At 44.4% G+C, this 17,988-nt stretch overlaps 1 protein-coding gene across 7 annotated transcripts in view; it reads right to left on the bottom strand.

Moving 5' to 3' along the window:
- Positions 1–17,988, bottom strand: part of LOC121868718 (laminin subunit beta-1-like) — a 64,516-nt gene that overhangs the window by 38,600 nt on the left and 7,928 nt on the right. For 6 of the 7 annotated variants that reach the window (XM_042369564.1, XM_042369565.1, XM_042369567.1 and 3 more), the window contains exons 3-7: positions 9,322–10,446; positions 3,700–3,821; positions 2,973–3,103; positions 1,316–1,484; positions 268–396 (exon numbers count right to left, since the gene is read on the bottom strand). In XM_042369564.1, coding sequence (XP_042225498.1) covers positions 268–396; positions 1,316–1,484; positions 2,973–3,103; positions 3,700–3,821; positions 9,322–10,446 — 1,676 coding nt within the window. Of the gene's footprint in view, positions 1–267; positions 397–1,315; positions 1,485–2,972; positions 3,104–3,699; positions 3,822–9,321; positions 10,447–13,131; positions 13,285–17,988 lie in introns of all 7 variants that reach the window. The other variant, XM_042369570.1, reaches the window with a different exon arrangement.

The raw sequence follows: 17,988 nt of genomic DNA, 5'->3' as shown, positions 1-17,988 counted from the left end.
TGCAGTAATTATTTTCTTGTTCTTTAGCGAAAATTTTATTGTGTCAGTCTCTATCAGCGAGCAGATATAAGAACAGACAGCCAGACAAATATATAGGTACATAGAGAGTTACAGCGTTCAATTGCAGAAGATGTCTGGTCAGTACAGTATTACGAATGACAATATTCTTCAACAGGCTACTGTCCCGTACAATTAATGGTAACACACAATATATATCATGACAATAATGCTTTGACATTCCTAAAAGATAATAACTAAAAAACTTACTTCACCCTCAGTGGACGGTTCAACAGCTGAATATCGAGACTCACAAACTACATCATTGATGGAGGTTGGAGGGCCCTGGGGAACTCCTGGGAAGGCATCATTGCAGTCATAAGCAAAGTACCGATACACCTGCAAAATAACACCCAAAAAACTTCCCTGCAAATTAATGTTTTCATAAATGCTACTGATATAGGGACTGTACTGTACATGCAAATATTTCAAAAAATCCTAAAGACAAGGTTTACATAAAATAAAAACAGGAAATGCCTTGTGTTAGTTGTTAATGTGTACAGTGACCTGGTTGACACATTATCAGTACCAATAATAATGTCTTAAACAGCATGTAGTTAGCAATCATTTATTAAGTCAAATGCTTGTACATATTTGCTACTCTTTTGCTGACCATTAAACATTAAGTAACTTCACAACAGTTTGTATTTTCCACATCTTTAGTGTTTATATACAATTATCCTTCATTCATTCTTATCAAAATCTATCATTTGTTTTACTGTTTTCAAAGAGGAAAACTTTAAAACATGTTCATTGATTCCACACATCTGTTGATTGACTAGTGTAATTACTGTATCATACTAACCTCTGTTACATGGTTGAAGACCTTAGTCGTTAAAGTGTAATAATAACATTACGTATACAGTAATTTTGTGTTAACATTGATTTTCTGTTGTTTTTCCATTCTTGCAAGCCTTTTCCTCTTAATTTTAATTTGTAATTTCACCACTTATCATCTTACTAACCATTCAGGAGGTTGATCTGTCCTCTTATTTAATTAACTTTATTGTCCAGTGATAGTAAAGCAGGAAACCAGATTACCCCGAGAAAACCTGCAATGTTTGCTAGAGTCACACTGGATAAAACCCTTCCCCCGTCTCTTCCAGGCCAGGAGTCAAATACAGGACACAGCAGCGAGAGATTAATTAATATCATGGTGGATTACATACAGAACTAGACTTAACTTGTGATACCCCTGATTGAGGACAACTGAAGCTTAATATAGTGAAAAACTTAATAAGAATATGAATGAAACTACCTTCCATGTCTTCCCGAAGTCAAATGATCTTTCAATAAGCATGGCAGAAGGTCTAAAGGTTCTGAATGTGATGATAAGATGTGTAAAATGAAACTCTGCCTCCAAGTTCAACTGGATGCTGCTGTCCTCTACGCCATTCTCACTCTGCCACCATGACCGCCGCTGAGTACTTCAGGAGAGAAAAGATAAAGTCATGTTATTAAAAATGGTTTGATGAGCAATTTAAAAAAATACCAAATAAAAAAATATCAAAAATATTAATAAATGTACTTTATAACCTACAGTACTATGTTGACGAAATAAGAACATGAGCCTTCAATCACTTCATTCAGAACACTTTGTTATTCCCCGAGAAGTGAACCACAGTATTTTAACCAGTATTTTAACTGCCTTGGTTACTGTTGAGGAGGAGGCAGACAACTGATGTGTTTATCTCAGTGTTGGAATAGTAGGCAGACTAGTGAATTTTCCCCGTGTCTGGAGAAATACACAAACGTGTTATTTAACCGTCATTCTTACCAAAGGATTACAGTCCACTGCAGGTTCAATAGTCACAGTACCTGTCTAGTACAGTACTGTGCAATACCTGTACTCTCATTTCTTAAGCATTTATGTACTATACTTTTAGTTAAGCAATACAGTATATTTAATCTCGTATGGATAGTCCGTGTAGTTGCTCCTCGACTTACGACGGGGTTAGGGACCCAAATCCAGGTCGTAAGTCGAATTGGTCTGGTCGAAAATGCTTAAATAATAGAAAATCTAAAATGGGTCTCTTTTTCTTCTCAGCACCACAAAACTCTCACTTTTAAGCTTGCCAGCCATTTTAAAGTAAATTACAAAGGAAAATTTTGTCAGTACACAGCGCAATCACTAACGTTGGGACTCGAAAAAAAAGTAATTTGACAAAATTTTGGTACTACTGAGGCGGTTGTGTCTGGGTGGTCGTTAAGTCGAGGAGTAGCTGTATATCATTTAAAAATACAGTTCAGGTATACACTTAACATTACAATTAAAACTACAATAAATCTGTACAGCAGTAAATAGATAAGACTTTTGTATTGACAGATATATAAAATGTCAGAAATAAACTGGACTTTAATATTTTTTTTTTTAGAAACACACTAACTTATCAGTAATCCACAAAACTTTCCTAGAAAGAGAAGTTCAATTTCATTAGGATAGGTTCATCTGCTTTCATAAACAATTAATTCAATAGTTTAGGGGTATTAGTCACAATATTAGTCTATCATTCGTCATTGTACAGTACCAGCTGTCATGAACACAAAACCTTTCACCTCTACCTAAGCTCTTCCACCTCTTCACATTATTTACTGTACTGCACATTGACAGTGGTTATGTTCTACTGCTAATATATTTTGCCTTTCACCACTCTGACATAGACTAGACTCTCACTCGAGTTCAATGTAAGAAGGGACGTAACTCTGCCAAATATCACAGGTTATCTTCAAGTACCCTGATGGACTCTTTACTAACATTGAACTCATGATGATAAAGGTGGAAATATCAAAATACTGTTCAGTTATGTTGGGTTGAGTTGGGTTGGGTTATTTACTCTGAGGTAAATAACTTCTATACCTTCCCTCTTATCCCATCTCACCACACCACACGCTAGCTATAAAGAGCTTGTACTCACCGGCGATCAAACCTATACACAATGTTGTCAATCTTGTGCGAGTATTGAGGGCTGCCATCAAACCGGGGTCGAGAATCACACCAGAAACATTTTTTCCGGTCCTTCAGATGAGACACAATGCAGTATCGCTCCTGTAGGGGGAGAGAAATATAATTTAAATTCATGTTAGGTTAAGACAGTACAAATTAGTTGGATTATTTTAAAGAGACATCAGCTTAGATTACATGAGGTTAAATTCAGGCTTGGTTAGTTTAGTAGGAGATTAACCCCTTCACACCAGTGATACCATTTTTACTATTTTATCTGACTAATGCCAGACGATTTTAATCATCCCAGAGAGGCCCTGTACACAAGGGGTTAAAGTTAGATTAAGATTATTGGTACACTATTCAGTATTAGTAAATGTCAGTTGTCTTTAAGCATGTAAAAACATCTACAGGAACAACTTGTACTGTATTTTCTTTTTCTCTTCTGTTTAATATTATCAAATCTTTTCCACTGGTGCTTGTAACCACACTTCTCAAATATTCTAAATCATATTTGTCTTTGAATGATATCCACACTACAGATTCTTTTAATACCTACTGGCTCTCTTGAGATGAATGTAGAGGCAAAAATTATACTGTTTAATAAAAGAATAACATATTAGTTATAGTGTCAGGGAGGAAAGGGAGTACTGTACTAACATGGAGGGGAGGATGAGGTACTGACAAGAGAGAATACTCACCCTCCTGTAGAGACCACAGGTGGATATAGCAGAGAGGCTCTTCTCACGACCTATAAGCAGGTTACCAGTGGCAGGATAGCAGGAACTCTGGTCACATGGGTGGGATGACCTCTGGCCATAACCTGTCTCACACACACACACATACACACAAACATGTCATTAGTGTCAGCATGGAAATATACCTGTGAGGAGGGTGGGGAGAGGGAGGCGGGACACTGAACATAAATTTTTAACCCAAACTGTCAACAAATGAAAGCACAGATACATGCTAAAATACACAAAATTAAATATAAAAGTTAAATTGACATGGATCAATGACCAAACTACATACAGTACCAAAATTGTCAACAATGGGACCTGTTTATTGTGATAAAAGTCCTAGGTAGCATACTGTACACACACGTGTGAGGAAGATGTACATCAGCTGTCAAATATTAACTACACTTATGACAAAGGGAGTGATGAGTGTCAATCAAACAATCCACAACTAACTAACACACATTAACATCCATTAAATTTTACTTCACATGCTTTACATATCAAAAAGGTTGTGCATCAACACTTCATATGAACAAATTAAGACATTGTCAAAACAGAATTTCATTTTCAAAGCCAAAACACAAATGAACAACTAGTGTACACCATTTCTCAAAACAGTGTTGTGGAACAGTGATGTCACGTAATAATTAAAATACATGTGACACGATATGACACAGTGGACACAACTGGAAGATGGGGTGGAGGATAGGGGAGGGAGGAAAGGAAAAGGGCAAGTAAACACGAGTCTCCTGTCTAAGAAGGGGTAGGGGAGGGAGGAAAGGAAAAGGGCAAGTAAACACGAGTCTCCTGTCTAAGAAGGAAGAAAAAACACACAATACACACTTCCATAATTGTGAGACACAGGAAACATCAATCTGTACATATGGAGATGCTGTGCATAAATAACTAGACGGGAACACAAAGCCATTCTAGACACATAGACGGACAAGTTTTAGGCAGCAAGACAAGTATCGTGCAGATGTTGGGAAAAGCAGCAGTTGGGGAGTGAACTATGGCCGCAGTGGTTATAATATATCACCCAACATACATTATCTAGTTACAAATTTGATGTTGAAAAGTGAAACGGTTTTAATGTTACGGCTGGGTAATGAGTGTGTGTGTGGGTGGGGGGACTGACCAAACAATGATGCACACGTCCCACACCCTTTGAGTGACATGACACCCCCCACCCACACTATGCAACCAGTTCGCTCACAGTTCACACACACGTCACATCCTCGCTGAGTTAGGTAACCTTGATATAATGACCACAAATACCACGAGACAGCCATGCTTGTCTCATCTTTATTCACACTGAGTCAAGTAAACCAAAATATTATTCTTTAGTGACAAATATATACTGACGAAACACATATCCTTCCAAACTCGTCCACGGCGAGGGTAATTGGCCTTACATTATCATCACAATGTCTATTTCAGAACAATAACAGATTTTTGACAATTCTAAGAGGTTGGGATGGTTTGGGCAAACTTAGGTTACAATGGGTTAATTGAACCACTTTCTAACTCTGACTGACTCCTGTGATGTTCTAAATGATTTGTGTACAATAGTTTACTCACCTCAGTCACCTGTGAAAGACACCGGATACTTGGATTCACTGAATCAAAACCACTAACCTGTGATGTTTGTGTTGACCGACTCTTGTCAAATTCTTAATGAGTTACAAATATTCATAGCCTAATACTTAACACATTAATGTTATACAAGTACTTCTTCACATTTGTCAACCATAGTTTCAGATGTATGATAATTACAATATATAATATGATAGCTACCTTGATGGACGTTAAATTAATATAAAGATGTATATCAGTGTCCTGAAAGTTTGACACTAACACTGCGATACAGCATTAATTTAACACAGGGGTTGTTGTGATGCTTCAATCGAAACGAGTGTGTGTGTGTGTGTCAAAGCAGAGAGCATATGTACAGTATGTGTCCCAATATAGCGGTGATGGCGAGGCACACCAGGCCAGGCGGTGCGGGCGTGGCCCTCTACCGCGCCCGACAGAGCTCCCACGACAAATCCAGTCCACACCCACGCCCTATCCAGCTCCCACGCCCTACACAACTCCCACATCTCAACCACATACCCACACCTGTCTGATAATATCTAGGCTTAACAGAACCAGAAGTCTTAGAAAAAAAAATATCAAAATGTACGTCCACCACCCATAAGTGGCGTGTTACCCCCGTTGACAACTGACGAGCCAAGTACACCTGCATGGTCTTCCTTCCTGGTAGAGCTGTTCTCATCAGACAATAAATGATGGTCACAGATACTAGGTTTAGGAACTACTGTAGACACCATCAAACTGTAGTCTAACAACATCTGTATTCTTTAATCTAATCAAAATATTTAAAAGTTAACACACACACACACACAACCTAACCTAACCAAGCCCACATACCCTACACCTAATCCAACTAAGCCATCTTAATTACCTTTACCTAAATTAACCTAATCCGAATAACCTTCACCAATCTACCATAAAGCTAACTTCTTACAAGTGACCTAACCCAGACAAAATAACCTAACCTAACCCAGACAAAATAACCTAACCTAAATAACCAAAATAATCTAATTTAACCCAAACAACTTAATCTAAACCAAATGGCGAGGGATTCTACAATCAAGGCCGGGGTTATGTTGTATTTCCGGTGGGTGGTCGACCCGGGTGCAGACTGCCTCCACCCACACCACCGTCACCAGCTGCACGCCCACCCCGCCTACACTCATCGCCCCGCCCAGTAATACCATCCCTCACCGCCATAAATATTATCCTAAACAAAACAAGTAATTGATATAATTTAAATTTATTTCTCTCATTAAAGATCCTCAATATTCACTTGGGCAAAATATAAGCCTCGAGACGGTGGTGAAGTGTGCACGATGAACTAACAACGAGACAGTGTTGGACGAGCTTAACTGAGTGTAATGTGTAGCGTGGGAAGTGACAGCAGCAGCAGCAACTGTGGTCACATACACTCCCTTCCATCCTCCACCTGTTCCATCATTCATTACTGTACTCGAATTCACACCTTCAAAACATTAGTTCTACCTTGTACTGTACTGTATATACAACGTACGGCAGCTGACGATACTATCACAAGTGTTGGGGTATACTACACTTCTTCCTGTCACTTTCTACACCTGTCTTCCACAACTCGCTTTATTTGTTCCCTTCACCGAGGTTTCTGCGCCCCTTCACCCATTAAGTGGGAAGGGAGTTAAGACGAGTTGCGAAAAATAATAAGGGATTAGAAGAGGCATTATCCCCTCCGGCGTTATCTAAACTAATTTATTTACAATCTCAACACTAGCTGCTCCACATATTACTTGATTTTACAACTGGTGGAGTATGTACTGTTAAGCAAGGCAAACTGTACAGACGCGTCAAGGTGTAAATGGTACAAGTTCCGTACAGGATTTAACAAGAAGGGCGATATATGATGATTTAGAACAGAGTCTGGATAATAGTTAAGCACGCTCCATCATGTGTGTCTGGGTGTAGAGTACAGTACATGATTGTTCCGTACAGGGCAGAGTTCATCCGTGGTTGTTTCTCCAGGATAATGGCAGACATCTGAGCCAACACAATTAACAGTTTACCTTACAACAGTGTGGAAAAAACGTTTGATAAACTGTGGTCAGGTCAGGTCACGTGTGCAGGAATCTAGTAAATGTGTGAATTATCAATATTAACACCGGAGTGACTCACCTGAGAGAGTCTACATCATTTAGGAAACACAGGAGTCATTATGAGCACAGTGGCCAGCAGTGACCCTTCCCGCCCACGTCTACACCTGTGTGCAGTGTCATGGTGGCGCCCGTCCCACGATCGTTGAAACCTGCTACTTCCCCGCCCACATGACGCCCACAACACGGGAAAAAATAGGGTGGGCCGTCGGTGGTAGACAGTTATGGTGCGGCGAGCAAGGCGTGGAGGCCCCGCGCCCAGCACTCTATAGTATAGGTAAAGCAACACTAGGTCACACTGTCCCATACTTACATACTGCACTCGCTCCATACTCTGTTTTACCAACCGAGAGAGAGAGAGAGAGAGAGAGAGAGAGAGAGAGTGATGGTGAAATTACCTTTCTCGGTGGTAATAACACACTCAAACACTATCAAGTCCCTTTTTCTAAATCGTCTCAATCATCTTAAATCATTTCAAATGGTCACAGTCAATCCCTCCCTCCGAGGCTCTTACACATCAAGTCTCACACACTTGTCGACAATTTACTTTTACAGTACAGTACTCAGCTGCATCACCTCTTCCAAGTACCACCCTTCCCTTCTCATACACCTCTCCCCTCCCCTTCCCAACGCAGGTACACCTCTCCCCTTCCCAACACAGGTACACCTCTCCATTGCCTTCCTCCAAAAAGTTTCCCTTAACCCTGTCCTGCCCACCACAGCATCCCCCCGGCCTGATGACCTGATTGTCCACCACCTCGTATGATTAAGTATAAAGATGTCAACTGATGGAAGGTGTTGCCCAACTTGTTCATCACCACCGACACACACATTTACAGCATCCGTCTACATTTGTTACTACTGACGACACACCTGTGATGACTCCACCTACCTTGTACACTGGGGCGATGGTGAGGACGAGGTTGGAAGTATAGTTCAGATCGACACAAACTGTTCATGCGTTTTAAATTTAATGTTATAGGCGTGCAAGTTATACAGTACATGCTGAGTAATTCATTTTTGGTTTCCAGCTTTCTAGAACAAGTTAACAATTATCCAATCAAACAATACAAGGAACAATAACGACGAAGAAAATGATAAATGTTTGGTTAAAGAGATTACAGACAACCACACACAACTTAACTGTGTACGGTGCATGACTTTGTTGCTGTGTTAGTGAGGAGTGAAGGCCGTCATCTGGAGCCACCACCGGGTCAACAACAAGAGTCGCACCTCACTAAACACTTCTCTTACGCTAATGGTTAATACCTTAACTAAACCTCATGGTATGATTAGACTAACTCAGTCAACTGCTCTACACCAATTATTACAACATTATCTACGACCACCGCCCTGTTATTAAGAGTTAATGACACACAACTAATGTTAACAAGAGTTTATCCACCACCACACCCAGAGCTGTTAATGACTTCACCTCCAGGACCGTCCAACATGTTCATATTACAGTAATCGTTAACATGGTACGCGGGAGGCTGTGGCAGTACACTTCATTGAATTTGTGGATGTTAATATTTAGTAGTAACTCGGTCAGCTAAGACAGCTAATAAAATTGTCAAAATGTGACATCAGGATCCTCTTGGCAGGGATGTTGGGCTCTACATCTTGAGGGCTGGCAGGGGAAGGTATACTACGTATGACATCCTGTAGAGCCCTCCAGTGATTTCTAAAGGGGTTTGTGTTTGGGGATCAGGACGTTTCCAATGTTAGGGGAGTTGGTCCCAGGGGTTTGGTATAGGTTAGTCCACACCAAAAGAAGGCGGCTTTAGGTTAAGCCAGAGAGGAATTATAATAATGGCTGGATTAATGAGCCAGTGTTCCGTCATGGTGACTGTCATCCTACCTGACGAGGCGCCAAACCCTCGCACGACGAAGGGATGCTTGCTGTCCACCTCAGAGATGATGGGGCCGCGGGCGAACTCCTCATCGTAGTCCTCTTCTTCATAGTCCAGTGTGTGTTGCTCCTCCTCGGTGTTCCTGTGGTAACTCTCACCAAATCCCACATCACCCCTCTGTCTACTGCCACCACCACCTCCTCCACTGATGATGCCTCCGCTGGTGTAGGAGGAAGAGGATCTGGTGGAGCCACCGCCACCACCTCCTCCACTGATGCCTCCGCTGGTGGAGGAGGAAGAGGAGCTGGTGGAGCCACCGCCACGGGAGTCATAGCGACGGTTGTAAGAAGTCTCGTAGCGTGTGTTGGAGGAGTGTGAGGACGAGGAGCCTCTCTGGCTCTCCAACGAGGTGGACTGTCCTGGGACACGGGAAGAATAGGTGGTGGTGTTCCTGTAGGTGGTCACGTTCGAGCTCCCGGGAACTGTGTAAGTGTAGGTGGTGAGTGATGAGCCTGGACGTGTTTGGGTGGTGGTAGTGGTGGTGGTTTTAGTGGTCTTAACGCGCCGTGAGATGGACGACCCTGGGCGGCGGACACCCGTATATTCATGACCGTTCCAGCGAAAATAGTCTTGACCGTCTTCGGTCTGCCCGCGATGCCGGTTGAAGTACGACTTATCCACAACAGATGGAGTCTCTTCCTCCCCCTCCTCCTCCACTGCCTTTTCTACCTTCCTCCCTCGACCTCGTGATCTCGATCTAGATTTTGATCTCGAGGAGCCACGCCTAGAGGATGACCGTCGGGAGGAAGAAGTGACAGAGGAGGTGGAAGAAGAACCGGTATCGCTACTTTGACCTGTGGAGTCAGTCTCTGAATTGACGGTAGTGTAGGTGTGGGAGGTGTTGTGGGCGCCCGAGCCGGGGCTGCCGTAGGATGTGTAACTCACAGTTTCCTGGGTCACCCCATCCGGGCCCGTCACCGAGGTGGAAGAGGAGGAGGAGGAAGAAGAAATGGCTGAGGAAGTTTGGCGGGATCGGCCTCGGTCTCTGCCCCGCCTGTTAGTAGACGGAACGTAGGACCGACCGTAGACGACGCCGCCCGCCCCCCGAGGATCAGACTGAGCCTCGGCGTCCCCTGCAGGAGGCCACAAGGAGAAGACAGTGACTACCGCAGAGCCCATACAGAGAATTACAGACTCCCGTACAAATGTTCCTTTACCACAAACTATATAATGCTAAAAATAAAAAAAAAATAAAAATAATAATAATAATAAAAATAACTATATGGCCAAAGTATCTTACCTAACCTAACGAGACCAAACCACAACATTTAATACTTGAAGCTAAACATAACCAATTAAAAAAATATAATATATATTTTTCTAAACAGTTCAACAAACCCTGAGAATTAAATACCTAACCCAAAACAATAACAACCTAATCTAACAGAGGTCAGTGATAGTTAAGTTAGGTTAAGTTAGGTTAGGTTAGGTTTTATGCGACACAGCAATTTCTACCCCCATACACCAGGTCACCGCCACCCATAACAGCCTCACAAAAGTTCCCAGGCAGATCAACCCATAAACACCCACTATGGCAAGAATTACTTAGACCTTGTACAAAGCAGTTTATGCAGGCGAGAAACTTTGTATATGAAGAAAATGGAACTTTCTACTTGGTGATACTTAAAGGTTCTACTTGGTGATACTTAGAGGTTCTACTTGGTGATACTTAAAGGTTCTACTTGGTGATACTTAGAGGTTCTACTTGGTGATACTTAGAGGTTCTACTTGGTGATACTTAGAGGTTCTACTTGGTGATACTTAGAGGTTCTACTTGGTGATACTTAGAGGTTCTACTTGGTGATACTTAGAGGTTCTACTTGGTGATACTTAGAGGTTCTACTTGGTGATACTTAGAGGTTCTACTTGGTGATACTTAGAGGTTCTACTTGGTGATACTTAGAGGTTCTACTTGGTGATACTTAGAGGTTCTACTTGGTGATACTTAGAGGTTCTACTTGGTGATACTTAGAGGTTCTACTTGGTGATACTTAGAGGTTCTACTTGGTGATACTTAGAGGTTCTACTTGGTGATACTTAGAGGTTCTACTTGGTGATACTTAGAGGTTCTACTTGTGTGATACTTAGAGGTTCTACTTGGTGATACTTAGAGGTTCTACTTGGTGATACTTAGAGGTTCTACTTGGTGATACTTAGAGGTTCTACTTGGTGATACTTAGAACTTGGTTCTACTTGGTGATACTTAAAGTTCTACTTGGTGAAACAACTAGATAGAATGTGAGGGAAAAGTACGGGGAGGTGTAGAGTGAGGGGGAGGTAGTGAGGGGGGAGGTGTAGAGGGAGGGGAGGTGTAGTGAGGGGGGAGGTGTAGTGAGGGGGAGGTGTGTAGTGAGGGGGAGGTGTAGAGTGAGGGGAGTGTAGAGGAGGGGGGGGGGTGGGTGTAGAATGAGGGGGTGGGGGGTGTAGAATGAGGGGGGTGGGGGTGTAGAATGAGGGGGTGGGGTGTAGAGGAGGGGGGGTGGGGGTGTAGAGTGAGGGGGTGGGGGTGAAGAGGGGTGGGGTGTAGAGTGAGGGGTGGGGTGTGGAATGAGTGAGTGGGGGGTGGGGTGTAGTGAGTGAGGAGGGGGGGTGGGGTGTAGAGTGAGGGGGGGTGGGGGTGTAGAGTGAGGGGGGTGGGGGGTGTATGGTTTTCGACTGTCTTTTGGGCCCGGTAGAACTGGGGCCCCGTAGAACTGGGTCCCGGTTGACCTATAACCAGACCCCCTCCCTCTCGGCTCACCTAACCAAGTACTCAGTATATCCACAACAATAGTCATCTTCAACAAGGTATCTTAACGCCACCAGACTTGTACACACTAACTCTACTCAGTGCTATATTAGGTCTTATCTGAACCATATACTTATATATGTACTGCAGGATATAACAAAGATATCATCATCATTAATATAACAATATATAATCATAAAAAAAATCAATTTGGTATTATATTCACTTAAAGATATAGAATGAAAGGCAAGGGAGAGGTTAAGTGAAGGTTGATATTCATGTAGTAGCCACCACCACCAGGCCTCCTATACCACCTTTTATGAGAGTAGTAGTAGTAGTAATTGCACTATTCCCCGCGCTGCATTACCACTAGTGTCGTTCATGAGCAACACGACGTGAACGACATATTATGATACTGTATTGGAGTCTCACACGTTGCTCCATCAAGTAGTATGGGACGACAACTCTCACGCACCCAAAGAGTTCAATGAGTTCCATAAATCGACGTATGAGTACCAAATATATATACAAGATGTTAAAAAAAAACCTAAATGATTAGGGAAAGATCGAGTAAAATATAAGCAACTTAAAACGGCGAGGAATGGTGGTGTATAATATTAATACTAGGCGCTGGTGAAATGCACACTCTTCCCCTCACCTGGTCCACACTGACTCCCTAACATCAACACAAACTCTACACCAGACAATCTAATCCTTCTTTTCCATCGATATATTCTCATCAAAACATGCACAAAAAATATCATCATGCCAATACAAAAGCTAGAGCAAGGAAAACTAGACAGACAATCTCACACGGCATAACCAGCGAGGCAGACAAACACATCCCTGTACGGAGCATACAAGGTGGATAGATACTGGTATGTGATCAGGCTTCAGGCAACACATAGAATAATGCTACGACACATGTTCACGGTGCATAACGAACGACAAGCTTGTGACAATCAGGTTACTACAGTAATTGTCAACCATTGAGCAAGTGTGTGGGATGCCTGGTGAGGAAGGACAGTACCTGGGCGTATGACTCTGGTGCTGGAGGAGGAGGTGCGAAACGTCTTGGTGCGGGTCCTGCCTTGAGGTCTTCGATGCTCCCCTACAGTTATCAGGTGTCGTTCGCCCTCATCTGCTCCGATGCCTTCCACATCCTGTTCCACCTCGCTCACACCTACGTAACCACACCAGGCACTACTACAACTTTAGCCACAACACAACACACTACACTACCACTGCTTCCTAACACTCCACCCATAAAACAGTATAACTTGTTGGTCGTCTAGCCTTGTCAGATGTTAATAAGTGAGGACCATAACACAAACACGATATGAGAGAATGTTGAGGTGTTGGCGCACACTCAAGTAATATCTTTATCTTAGCCAGCAGCGACACTCCACTCACCCACTCTAGATGTAGGTAATTATATCCATGTGTGTGGGGTTGCGATTACACGCATTTCCATAGAATTACAACCAATTATATATATTTCGTTTTTTCAATTATCAAATTCTTTTGTTCACTCCCGATAAAATGAAATCCTCAGATTGTTTACTTGCCACCAGTAAGGTCAGTAAGGTGCGGCGGACACCAAGTCAGGGAAAGACTCGTGTACTGTACACTGAAGTCGGAAAAACATAAGGATGATACTATAACGTATGCTACATATTGATTATGGGTGGGTCAGGTGGTAGACACACCTGGAAGGAGAGGAACAGGAGAGAGAATGGTAGAAGACCAACAGTGAGCGTGACAGAGAGGGTTTAAGATAACACGAAGGATTATATCCACACTCATATCCTCAATTTACAGACACAGTTTAAGTGAATCTTCGCCAGGCACTTTGTTTCACAACGCTTCACTCCAGGTCACAGTGAGTGCACACCGAGCCGTCAGGTTCGTTCACGTCAACCTTATCGTATAGCGTCAATATGTAATGCCTGAGACTAAATACTGCCACAGTGAGCAGCAACTAAATCCCCTGGTGACCCAAGGCCCGTGGTGCCTGCAGCAGTACGCAACTCCGCCTCCCACAGTAAGGAGTGGTCCTGGACAGCCGGCCAGCCACACAGAGTAACAGGTGCATGAGGTTGTCAATGAGACGGTGGTGGGGGCAGGAGCGCCTAGGGGCCCTGCTCATGCCCTGGGTCGTCCGTCACCCGCAGCAGGGCAAGATTAGCTGCCAAAACTGCTCCCTCACCACACACCTCCCCTCATCTCGGGCCTGGCTCGCACACCTTCCTACAACCTCTCCCAACTTTTCCTCTATCGATACACACAATCATTCTCACTTAAACAACAAACCCTCCAAACACTCTGAGGTGTAACCCACAACAAACGTAACAGGAACGACAGACACACACCATCTGGAGGCTGGCAACAAGGAAGCATCACAAGACAAGTGATCAACATAAGGGTGTTGCCAGCCTACACATATACTCCCCCACACACCTTTATTCTTACTAAATTACATGGTAATTTCTTTACCACCTCGGGCTGCTACCTGCTACACCTTCCATCCTTCTTCCATACTCCTTCCTTACACCTTCCATACTCCTTCCTTACACCTTCCATCCTCCTTCCTTACACCTTCCATCCTCCTTCCTTACACCTTCCATCCTCCTTCCATACTCCTTCCATACCCCTTCCTTACACCTTCCAGTCATTTTCATATAACTCCTTTACAAAAAAATATATATATATTTCGCCAGCAGGTCAGGTCAGGTCAGGTCAGGTTAATTCAATATTTTACTTTACGTCAATACAAGATCATTTGATACAAGTTTGTCCATCTCTTGTGTACTGCTGCCATCCTGAACACTGCAGCTGGGTGTGGGTACAGCTGGGTGTGGGGTACAGCTGGGTGTGGTACACTAGGTTGGTTGGGGTTAGGTGACTAGTAAGGTGATTCATTTACTGTAACCACTCGCTTCCGCCCTCTTGACAGTACACACACAGAGAGAGAGAGAGAGAGAGAGAGAGAGAGAGAGAGAGATGGTGCGTGAACAAGAAAAGACACTTTCTCCTATGCCTGGGCGGATACCAAGATGGACTGGGGGCAACACCCACCCCATTCCCACCATCCATACTCCCCCACACCCATCCACAATCTCCCACACACTCCCACCACACCCATTCAAAGTCTCCCACGCCCATCCACACACTCCCACACCCATCCACTCTCTCCCACATCCATCCACACACTCCCACATCCATCCACACTCTCCCACACCCATCCATTCATACCTCTCACTCTCTCGTACTAACCCACAGTCATCCACCAAGCCACATCCACATTCTCCCCTACCCACACAATTTCTTGCCCATCTCTCTAGTCCCTTACTCAGCCACCCACTCTCTACCCACCCACCAAACACTCAGCCACCCACTCTCTACCCACCCACCAAACACTCAGCCACCCACTCTCTACCCACCCACCAAACACTCAGCCACCCACTCTCTACCCACCTCGCACAATGCCACCTTACTCATCCATGGCATTCAACTCTCTCCAGACAGGGACGGACGGACGCTCACTCGCCTTATTAAGATAAACAAAGTATGTGTGGGTGATAGGGTCTCGAGAAAGCATACCAAGATTAAGGTAGGTGACCACGACGAAGGAAGGACGTTTGGAAGAGAATGAAAGGAGAGAAAGAAATGAAGGAAGAGGGAGGGAAGGTGAGAGTGGTAGGATTAGTAGGAAGAGGAAAGAGATGGAGAGTGAGGAAAGGAAGGTGAGGATAAATAGAGAGGGGAACTGAGGAGGTCGAGCATAACAATAGGATGGAAGGAGAGACGACGGGTAGAAGGACAGGGTTATGTAGCTAGAGGGAGGGCTTGGGAGGGGCTGGCGACTAGCAAAAGAATAGGATGGGAGGAGAGGGATAAGAGATGGACAGCGTCATGTAGCTGGGGAGGGAGGGAGAGACAAGGGGGGGTTGGTGGTGGCGGGAAGGGAGGGAAGAAGGGATGGAAGAAGGGAGGAACGGAATGAGGGAGGGAGGGAGGAGGGAGGGAGGGAGGGAGGGAGGGAGGAGGGAGGGGAGGGAGGAAGGGAGGGAGGGAGGGAGGGAGGAGGGAGGGAAGGAAGGGAGGAAGGGAGGGAGGGAGGAGGGAGGGAGGGAGGGAGGGGAGGGAGGGAAGGGAGGGAGGGAGGGAAGGAAGGAAGGGAAGGAGGGAGGGAGGGAAGGAAGAAGGGGAGGGAGGGAGGAGGGAGGGGGAGGGAAGAAGGAGGAGGAGGAAGGAAGAAGGAAGGAATGAGGGAGGGAGGGAGGGAGGGAGGAGGAGGGAAGGAAGAAGGGAAGGAATGAGGGGGGAGGGAAGAAGGGAAGGGAATGAGGGAGGGGGAGGAGGGAGGAGGGAGGGAGGAAGAAGGGAGGGAGGGAAGGAAGGAAGGAAGGAGTCATGTGGGGAAGAGTAGGCACTATCAGTCGCCGCCCCCGACACTCCGATAGTGACCACGCCCCCCACTTCCTGCCTGCCAGGGGTCACGACCACTCTCGTCTGCTCTCCTGTAACACTGACTCCCACTCATCACACCACTCTGCTCCTCGATATCCTGGTTTACTCTCGCCCAGCTGTGCCACTAAGAGGGTTCATGCTGTCTCTGCTCAGTCACGTTATTGCCCACTCTGTATCGGTATTTTTCAGGCTAAATAAACTGTATCAATAACTGCCTAACCTAACCACATCGGTACCTAAACTACACTACCTGACCTGATCTCACCCACGTAACCTACAGTCCTAGACAATTTCAATAACATTCCTTGTCAAACCAATGTTATTCAACAAACTCAATAGTTTTACAAACAGTACCTGACCTAACCTAACCCAGCGTAACCTATCCTGACAGATACAACATCAATATCCACCACACATGACGACAAACACACACAGTCGATTACAATACTGTAGATGTGGGGATAAAAAGCTAGGAGTGTCTCATTGTCGTCACCCACACGTCTGGTCCTGACTACTAATAGCTACTGTAAAAAAAAATATATATCTTAATGTCTATAAACAGAAGACAAACTATTTGTCGTCATCAACATCATTATATCATTGTTATTCCTCCCACCACGGGTGTAGGAATGTTCATGTTGGTGACATACCCAGCGACCTGATCCCCCACCACCCTCCCTTCCCCTACCACATACAAACACTCCTCCCTTGGGACGGAACCTTCCCCCTTCCCCGCCTCTTTCCATCTCTCCCTGCACCCTCCCCCTTCTCTCTGCACCCACACATGCTCCTCAGTCACTAAGGGTATTATCACTGTTCACTGCCATACACAGTGATAGCACCCTCATGAATGTGACCTATACTATTATCCCCTTTGTGTATGAACCTCTGTCCTGCGTGGCAGTGAACAGTAACAGCACCCCCCAGTGTCAAGACCTGACTGAATTATTCAGATAGGCAAATTGTACCTCAATTTTTGGTAATAAAGTTGTTAAACAAACTAAAACTCTAGCCAGCCCCCTTCATCCTTGACCGAATCTCATAAATCTGAGAGAGAGAGAGAGAGAGAGACCTTTGTGGCAGGAGCACCGTGACCCACCGACAACCAGTAATTAACTCTCCCCATGCCCCCCCACTGTTTCCTCCTCTCATTTCCTTCTCATTTTGTCGTTTTAAATCCTCTTAGTCCGTCTTTACCTCCTTTGCTCTTCTACTGGTTTAGTTATCTACCAATGTACTCTTACCCTCTTTATTTCCTCCCTCCATATATATGTGTAGTCCCCTCCCTCCCCAACCTACTTGTTGTCCACACCTGAGAACCCCCCCTCCCTCCTGCCCACACCTGAGAGCCCCCCTCCCTCCTGCCCACACCTCTTACCCCACACAGTTCACCATGTAGAGTAAGTCTATCATG

Source organism: Homarus americanus, unplaced genomic scaffold (assembly GCF_018991925.1).
Source record: "Homarus americanus isolate GMGI-L3 unplaced genomic scaffold, GMGI_Hamer_2.0 scaffold30535, whole genome shotgun sequence".
Classification (NCBI taxonomy): domain Eukaryota; kingdom Metazoa; phylum Arthropoda; class Malacostraca; order Decapoda; family Nephropidae; genus Homarus; species Homarus americanus.
This window is presented reverse-complemented; position numbering and strand designations above follow the sequence as displayed.